General features: G+C 42.9%; 2 protein-coding genes across 2 annotated transcripts in view; one reads left to right on the forward strand and one right to left on the reverse strand.

Moving 5' to 3' along the window:
* Positions 1–486: 486 nt before the first annotated feature.
* PARK7 (parkinson protein 7) lies at positions 487–6,575 on the reverse strand. The gene is made up of 6 exons (XM_010565340.1): positions 6,438–6,575; positions 5,273–5,374; positions 4,551–4,610; positions 3,620–3,689; positions 1,863–1,949; positions 487–948 (listed from the first exon to the last, which is right to left on the reverse strand). The coding sequence occupies exons 1-6, from the start codon at positions 6,525–6,527 to the stop codon at positions 788–790; spliced, it is 570 nt and encodes a 189-aa protein (XP_010563642.1). The 5' UTR covers positions 6,528–6,575; the 3' UTR covers positions 487–787.
* A 453-nt stretch (positions 6,576–7,028) lies between these two features.
* TNFRSF9 (tumor necrosis factor receptor superfamily, member 9) overlaps positions 7,029–8,519 on the forward strand; it is a 3,023-nt gene continuing 1,532 nt past the window's right edge. Inside the window, exon 1 of the mRNA XM_010565377.1 lies at positions 7,029–7,134. Within this exon, the coding sequence (XP_010563679.1) occupies positions 7,029–7,134 (106 nt within the window). The remainder of the gene's footprint in view (positions 7,135–8,519) is intronic.

Genomic DNA, 8,519 nt, shown 5'->3' on the forward strand with positions numbered 1-8,519 from the left:
AACTCTGGGGTGCTTGACAAGGAAAGAATATTCCCACTTTTAATTTAGTTCCATGCCATCTTAGAATTAATACTAGTTAGTTATTGGCCTTATTTGTCTACAGGAAACTAAATATTGTTTTAACAAATTCTAACTTACAACTTAATACTATGTCATTGAATCATAGAATATCCTGAGTTGGAAGAGACCTATGAGAGTCATCAAGTCCAACTTTTGACTCTGCACAGGGCAACCTAAAAGTTAAACCATGTACCTAAGAGCGTTGTCCAAACGCTTCTTGAACACCGACAGGCTTGTGGCCATGACCACTTCCCTCGGGAGCTTGTTCCAGTGCTTGACTACCTGCTCATTTCAGCTCATACTTCAGAAGAACTGTGTGAGATTCTAGACAGAAGTTGTTTTGAATAGTACATTGCTAGCCATAGTGGTAAAAAGGTTTAATGGGTCTGGATTGGGAGAAAACACACAAAGAAACGGCACACAAGCAGGGTTGCTTCATTTTTATTTACTCAGCAAACATTTTCCCACGTGATTCTTAAATGCCATGCAGGAGCTAACCAAGATTATTAGGTGCTGGCTGCTTTTGCGTGGTGAAGCTTTTTGCTAACAGGATCTTTTTCCAGAAATAAAGATCATTGGTTTGTTAAGGTATCCCAGTTTAGCCAAGTACAGTTGCTAATTTCACCCGCAATTAAATTGTATTTACAACAGTGCATCCCACAGTTATTCTACAACAGACAAGACCCTCCATTCAAAATTGTCCTACTCCCCATCCCACACCAGGATTTCACTCTTTCAGTATTAGGGGTGCCTTCACCTGTTCGGCCACTTCCTTCCCCATCAGCGTTTCAACAATGGCCAACCCAAATTCAAAGCTGGTACCAGGGCCGCGGCTGGTGAGGATGTTCCCATCTTTCTCCACGCGGCTCTCGGAGTAGGAGTAGTGTGCTTGGGGGGACACACAACAGAAAGAGAGAGGGTCAGTCTCCAGCACAGCGCCCACAGCTGCCGCAGCGCATAGACCTGCCTGACGCAGGGCGCTGCCACCGGCTGCCTGCAGGCTACTGCAGCTGAGAAGTGGTGGGTCCAGCCTGCCTTGGGCTCTGTACCCCTGTCCCTCCAGAAACAAGCAGCGCATCACTGCCTGCAGTCCTCAGGGAGGAAAAGGGCCCACAGGGAGCTCTAGCACCTTGTTCACATGGTATAGGAAGGCACCTCCGATTCTACAAGCTCATCAAGAAGCGCTCGCCATGCCTGTCAGTTCCCGTGAGGTTACTTTTGGAAGTCAGACTGCTGTTGTGTAGCTGTTCACAACCGTCTTTTTTCCAAACACAAGCAGAGGGAACTGGAGGAACCCTGCAGTCTCCTGCTCACCTTCAGACTCGTTAATGTTCACAGAATGACTTCTTAGTAGTGCTTCACCGCCACTTCCTTTCGGTATGAGAAAGTGTGGACCCATCAGCTGCTCATAGCACTAAAGCACTACCCATAGGAGAGCAGGAGAGGTGCTGCTGGGGTTTGCTGTTGGGCCCACTGAGGCAAAGAACCAAAAGGGGAAGAGATGGCTCAGCCTCAAGAGGATAAGGGAAAAAGTGCTCCTAGTATGACAGCAGCAGCGTATTTTCCCCAAGGATAAGAATGTTAATATAGCCCTGCATTTTGAGGTTAAACAGACTTAGAAATATAGTCTTTGCATATTCAGTTGAATTTTGATTACATTCAGGAAAGCATTAAGGAAATTCAGAGACACAAAATAGGATACAAAAGCTATTTTCCTTTCTTTAAATCAGGGGTTCAGCTGAAAAAAACCCAAAACACTCCAAGAACAGTTTAGAGAGAAACTTATAAAAGTCATTATGTACCTCCATTCATCATTTTATCTTTGGCCAAAGGATGTGTTGTGACTTTGCTTCCAAACCCTATTCCATGTGCCAGAAGGGCAGTAGGACCTGTAAGGACACAAAGTTGCACCAGTGAGGAACTATTTTCTGCTACAAATGCTTTTAAGAACCCACGTCCAGGCACTAGGCCCTCAAGGGGCCAAACCTCACTGTGGACAGACTACTTTTACAAGACCTGGTGCCAGCCCTATCTCTGAAGCAAAAAGCTTCAAAAAGAACACAGCTGTATAATCTCTCCCATTCTATTACACAAAACACCCTGTGCAGAGAAACACATGAAGAAAAGAGAAGGTTTAGAGAACACCCAGTTCATGCAGCTGTCCTGCCGATGATTGTGCTGCCTTTGAAGGAGTCGAGAACAATGGTCATTTCACTTCCAGATAATACATTTTATTTAAAACTGCTTGAAACCAAGTAACAAAAAGTCTGCATTTCAATCTGAACATTAACTAGGTATAATTACTTTAGGACCTTGTTAAGCCTTGCATTTAGGGACTTAACAGATAAAATATTATTTGAGCAAGCCTTTACATGTTGCAATTGTGTGCCAAGCAGTATTTTAGACAGATCATGGGCTGGCTGCTAAGTTTTTGATTTTAACAGTCTTTCTCTTTTCCTTTCATACTTCCTCCTTGGCCTGAATTGAGGAAGGAGTTTGTGTCAAGAAGCTTTAGGTCATCTGACAGAAAATCCTTACGGGAATTCCAAAAGAAACTGAAGGCAGGATGGGCCTGACATGAGTTTTATTTCTGTACATTTGATTCATTTCAGATATAGTCCAGGAAATAACCGTCTTTGCGTTCAGACAGAATCAGCTCTAAGAACCATTACACCTAAACAAATGAACCATCCCCATTACAAGCAAAGGCCTTTATTGGGCAACTGTGAATTTGCGATTGCTCTGAAAGAGATACAGATAGAGAAGTAGAAGACTACCACTGCCAAGTTCAAGAATGTTCACAACTCTGTATGCGTATCACCTAATTGAAGAATGAAAGCATAAAACCCCCAGCAATGTACCAGAAAACAAAAGTGAAAACACACTCCACAAACTCACTCTGTTAGACTGTCGTTTACACGCTCGTTGCCACTCTCCTCATTCTCGGCTATGGGTACCTAGGCCAGCCTCTCAGTTCAGTTGGGAGTATTGGCAATTGTTCATCTTGCTTTTTTACACGCAAATCTTACAAAGGAATGAACTGGATACCTAGCTGTGCAGAATATGTAAGCAGACAACCCTCTCCTCGGAGTAATTCCATCTTTTGCTACCACTCAGATGAGGAATGGTGAGCCTGTAATACTATATTTACAGCCTTCCTTCTGAAGTTAAAGGGCAGGAGAGGAGATGTGAGATAAATTTATAGCAATGATATTCTGCCAGCAATGTGTCCTCAGCAACGTGAAAGATCACCAGAATAAGCAAATATTTTGTAAAAAATCCTCGCACAAGTACCTTTCACTTTTTATTTTAAAGACAGTAACACAACCAATTGAAAAGAACTGGGTACCAAGCAGAACTTGCAGCATAAGTGTTCAAAGTATTTCAGAGATTCCTCTGCTATTAAATTTACAAAAAATTCACATGCTGATGGGTGCATGTATAGTACAAATCCCTGCTACTACATTACAGGAATACAGATTTCTAAGACAGGAAACTGTCTGCCTGCCCCTTCAAAATATCCAAATGCTTTACAAAGCAAGACGCCTTGTTAACCCACCTGCACATATAGCAGCAATCAGGCCTTTTCTGCTTTCCTGGTCCTTCAAAATGTCTTTCACAGCAGGAGACTGTACAAAGAAACCGTATCACAAGTCATTGTTTGGCACTGATTATTTGAAGCACAGTTGAAATATTTACCACTGCAACTTCATAAACAAGTTTTACAAAGAAAACCAGCTGCCAGCTCTCCATCCTGCCTCAGCACAGAGGGCAATGAAAACACTAAAAAGGAGAAAAAACTGAACAACAAATACATGCCCCACAAGGAAAGAGCAAGGAAATCAGAAGGAACTGCAGGGAAGTACTTGGACCACATAAAAGCTCGTTAATCCACAGCCACAGAAAGTTGTTGTTGGAAAGCTTCACAAGACAAATAGGAAAGAGTATTCATGAGATACCTCCAGACAGCCTCTATCATTCTTAAGAAGATTTATACGGGGTATTTGTCTCATATTCCAGGGCTTACAAACTGTGTGATACCATCTAAATCCTATCTGATAGATCGACTTGTTTGTCCGCCTGCCTTCCACAAGGTATTTATACCACCACTACAACAGCTTTGCACCAGAGACAGAATTCTTGAGCAAAGGAATAGAGTCTCGTGGGTTCGGCCTGTTTTATATTTCATGGAATTAAATCTTCATTTGCAACTGTTTCATCTTCATACGATTATGAACAGAGATTTTCCCACAATACAGAGCACCCTTCCCTTTTTATTCTGCTTAACTAGGTACTCAAGTCCAAGAATTTACGCAGTTGTCCCACCTATGTATTCGTAAGAAGGCTTAAGACAATTAACATTTAGTTTACTGATTCGTTCAGAAGAGAATTTTCAGATGCCAAACTGAATTTGCAGGATTACTAAGCAAGTGTAGACCACCCACTACTCATGAGGATGCCCATGAATCTTTAAGATATCAGAACTTTACCTCTGACAAGTTTTGAGCTCCAAGGTTACCCCCAGGCAGGACCACGACATCGTAAGGCCCCTAAACAAAGAAAAGATAAAATTTTTCTGTTGAACAGAGGCTGTACGTACATTACACCGTTTTAATGCCACTACAGCTGAGTCGGATGCAAAGCAAAGGGACCTACCTTTTTTTCCACTGAATGACACTTTACAATCAGAGAACCAGTTCCAATTATGGACCAAAATACAGTCTCCTACTCCAGGAAGAGCCTATTATCAATAAAGTCTGTCACAGAACTAACTTTCAAGCCCAGTGCATTTAAGAGCTTCAACAAGCAAACAGCAGCTCTTGCACTGTAAGCATAGGTGGTTTTCCTCCAACCTTAGTGTTCAGGTCTAACTGCAGCATTGTTTAGCTTTTCATCAGAACTTTTCAATTGTTCCACATCACAGTATTTTGTTGGGCCAACTAACATGCAAAATAAAGCTCTGTGTTTGATGCTTTACAAAAACAAATACCTGTGCAGAATTACGAAATCTGCCTGATCCTAGCATGCTATGAAGCAGGACAACACTGAAGGGGAGCACTGCGGGACGTGCAGTTCCGTGATTCACTGCTGCGTAGAGCTAACATAACATGCAACATATTCCTAAAAGTAATGCATAAGCTTTCCAAATTCACCTCTGAAACTGTGAGAAAGGCTATGTTGGCCATTGTATCAGATCAGGGTGATGACCAACCTCTTTTCTGGCATCTTCAAGACTGGCATCAGGACAAATGAAGACATCTCGACTGCACTGCACTGGTTCTTTTCCTGTTAGGCCTGCAACAGTCACCTTGATCTAACAGAAGAATACATACAATTCAAGAATTTAGGGCATTTTTCTTATATGTTTGTTCTTAAGTAGTACACAGAATGAGCGAAGCACTACCGACAGCTGCTGAGAACAGGGCAGCTCTTAAGCTTCCCCAAACCATGATTAAGTCCAAATGCGCAAGGTAAGCAGTGATACTCACCTCGAGATTAACAAATACCTCTAATAGTTCAACTTTTCAAACAGGACATTTAGAGAATATCTGATCCCACAGGTTTGAAACAAAACAAAGCAATAGAACCCAGGAGAGCTGGACTAAGTAGATCAGATAATGAACTAAAGTCTCTCTGCAGGCTCAAGCCATTCTCAAACACACTTACAGCGTGTTCAATTTTCTCCCTTGACTTTTAGATGCCTGGTCATAATATCATACATGTGCATGGCACAGCTCACATTCACTAAATAAGCAGACAAGCTTGAGCTTCTTTTGGCAGCCCAAATGGGGAGCACATTATTGGAATGACAAAGGTGGTGGGAGAGAGTAATTTTTAATTTAGTCATTTCTATACACATGCAGTTGATGGGTTTATTTAAAATCTTATTTTCATACTTAATCAGACGATAACACTGTGTACCACTACCGTTGCCAAAGTAAAAAAGAGCATCAGGAAACCCACCAGACAGAATTCTAGTTAATGACAGAATCTTAAAAGCAGCTTGCGAAAAGCTATGTAACGTCACGAGCTGTAATGTACTGAGCTGTCCAGACCCCTACAAAAAAAGCACTTCCTGTTACTGTGCATGGGAGTAGCCATGTTTTCTGATAGGGTAAGATTCACCTGAAACACTGCTCTGGTCTACGTGAGGCTGATATTTTAAAAGGCTATCTTTTGCACAAATGTCAGTTGTCATGCATGCTTATTTGGGGCATGGCACAAATATTTGCTAACCGGTAAGAAGGCAAGGGTGAATTTTCACCTCATACCAGCAGACTATGCCTTGAACTCCTAGCAATGACTGTCAACTTGAGGCAACGATTTTCCCTTGACCAAGCACTCACAAAAAGATTTTTCGTTGTCTGCATACTCACCCCAGCTCTTCTCATAACATCAGTGGGGATTACAGTTTCCATTTCCTCTGCCCCTTTTGCAAGAATCACCAACGCTCTTTTCGAGGCCATATCTTGAGGGGTTGCTATTAGGTGAGATGGTTGCGAAGGGGGGGCTGAGGAGGGTGGAAAGAGACAATGTCGTTAGAAGGCAAATCCCCTAGTATAAATCCTTCCCAATGGTGAAGGTTAACAGTGAGTAATTTGCATTTTTGCATTATCTTTCATTTAAGCCACCTTAAAATGGTTCACTAGCTTTAATATTCATAGCAATTTCACTTAACTTAAAAAAGAGCTTTTTACAAAGAATGCATTATGATATTAAGGGATCAAGACATTTGTGTAGTGGGAGGCACAGCACATCAGCACCAGAAGAGGAAGCAGCCTGACCTAGTCAAGACTTTACATGACTTGAGTCTGCCAGAGAGAGGGGTTCAAGGTGGGTGGCAGAGTTGTTTTCAATTTGCACACCCTCACTCATACCCAGACTACTGACTCCTACCCAGGTCAGCATTTATAAAAAGGGCTTGCATGAGCTTTGACCTCATGTCTGGTATTTAGTTTCCACACAGCATGCTTCACGAAGAGTTTCCTGTGACTTACAATGACTCGACCAGTGCCCCTGCAAAACCTCAGCAACAGATTTTCTGGGTATTTCACAATTTTGTGGGGGAGAAAGGTGTGTGCACATGTGTGATGGGGGAGCAGACCACAGAATTTAGCAAATGGAACAAACTAGGCTTAAGACTTTTTTTTCTGGTTCCTAAACTCAAGTTGAGGTGAATGGCCAAATTTCCATTTGAAGGTTAAGTTAAAGTAGCATTAACTACATCATGTAAAATACACACTAACTCATACTGGTCTGACAGAAGTCTGTGAAAGCATCTGTGGTGTGAGAAGGCATTTCACAGGTCATCCACTCTATGAGACAGGGATTTTTTTCCTATGCAGGGACTTGCCATCCAGAAATGCACGTAGCACCTGGGAGCTCTTCATAAAATGACATCCATGTTTAGTTGCCTCCACGGAAGAAAACCATCCCCTCATCGTGCTTCAACTTCATCTATTTTCAGGTTCGCTCCCCACTGTTAAGCCTCATTTAGAAAGACGCTCTTTCTAGAATGCAGTCATATACAGTGGAACGTCCTGCAGGATGCAGAACCAGCCCAAGCAGACTAATTCAGTGTGTCAAATCCTACTTTTAGGACAGCTTTACATACTGTCAACGCCAAGGCCAACTGAACAAGTACACTCAAATCATAGGTATTAGCAATTACTTCGGGACAACCTGGAGCTTCTTAATAATTCGTCTTGAAGATATATGTTGATTCTGCAAAACTAATTTTTGTATGGTTTTGACTAACTAGCAATGGAACACCTGAACAGCCACAACGCAGAAATACTGCATTTGCTTCTTATTGCAGAAAAGTACTCCAGGTCATAGTTTGCGTCCCTCTCTCTTATTAGTTCTTTAGATGCAAATAGGCACCCGATCCTGAAAGCTTTTCTCTTTCCCCTAGTGAAATGCAGTCTCTCCCTACTGTCCTTAGACATTTCTGGTAATACACTGACCGATTCTTGAGCATTAGTGCTGTTCTTTACGTGGGTGCATATGTAAACAGCCGTCACGCTGTAAATGCTACCAGGACAAGACCGTTTTCCAAGGCGGCAGAACGAAGCTGTACAGACATGACACCCGCTTCATTTAACAAGCTGTCTATGCATAGCAAACACAAGTCACCCATTTGCTTCTCGGTGCCAGCATATGCGCAGGCTGCCTCGGACCTTTAAGCCAAACGTATTCCCCTACGTGGGTACATGCACATTTCTCGAGATAGCGACTGCTGGCAGATGGCCGAACCAGAAACTCCAAGCAGGCTGGCTTTAGAAGAATCACGCCTTTCAGCGCCCCGACCACGCAGCCTAGCTACCAGAGGCAAGGGAAGCGTCCAGGGTCATCAGATCAGCCGCTCCGAACGGAAGGCCGCGTCCCTGCGCGCTCATCTGTTTATTTTAGGGACGCGGCGCCATTCGGCGTCGCGACCACCTCAGAACACGACGAAC

The sequence above is a fragment of the Haliaeetus leucocephalus genome, unplaced genomic scaffold, assembly GCF_000737465.1.
Source record: "Haliaeetus leucocephalus isolate CR32 unplaced genomic scaffold, Haliaeetus_leucocephalus-4.0 Scaffold190, whole genome shotgun sequence".
Lineage (NCBI taxonomy): Eukaryota > Metazoa > Chordata > Aves > Accipitriformes > Accipitridae > Haliaeetus > Haliaeetus leucocephalus.

Excerpts from the sequence above, each read along its gene's own strand:
- PARK7 (XM_010565340.1), bottom strand. The coding sequence starts at position 6,527 with ATGGCCTCGAAAAGAGCGTTGGTGATTCTTGCAAAAGGGGCAGAGGAA. Across the intron at positions 4,611-5,272 it reads TTGAAGATGCCAGAAAAGAG|GGGCCTTACGATGTCGTGGT; the intron begins GTTGGTCATCAC and ends TTCTTTGTTTAG. Across the intron at positions 3,690-4,550 it reads GAGCTCAAAACTTGTCAGAG|TCTCCTGCTGTGAAAGACAT; the intron begins GTAAAGTTCTGA and ends TTCTTTGTACAG.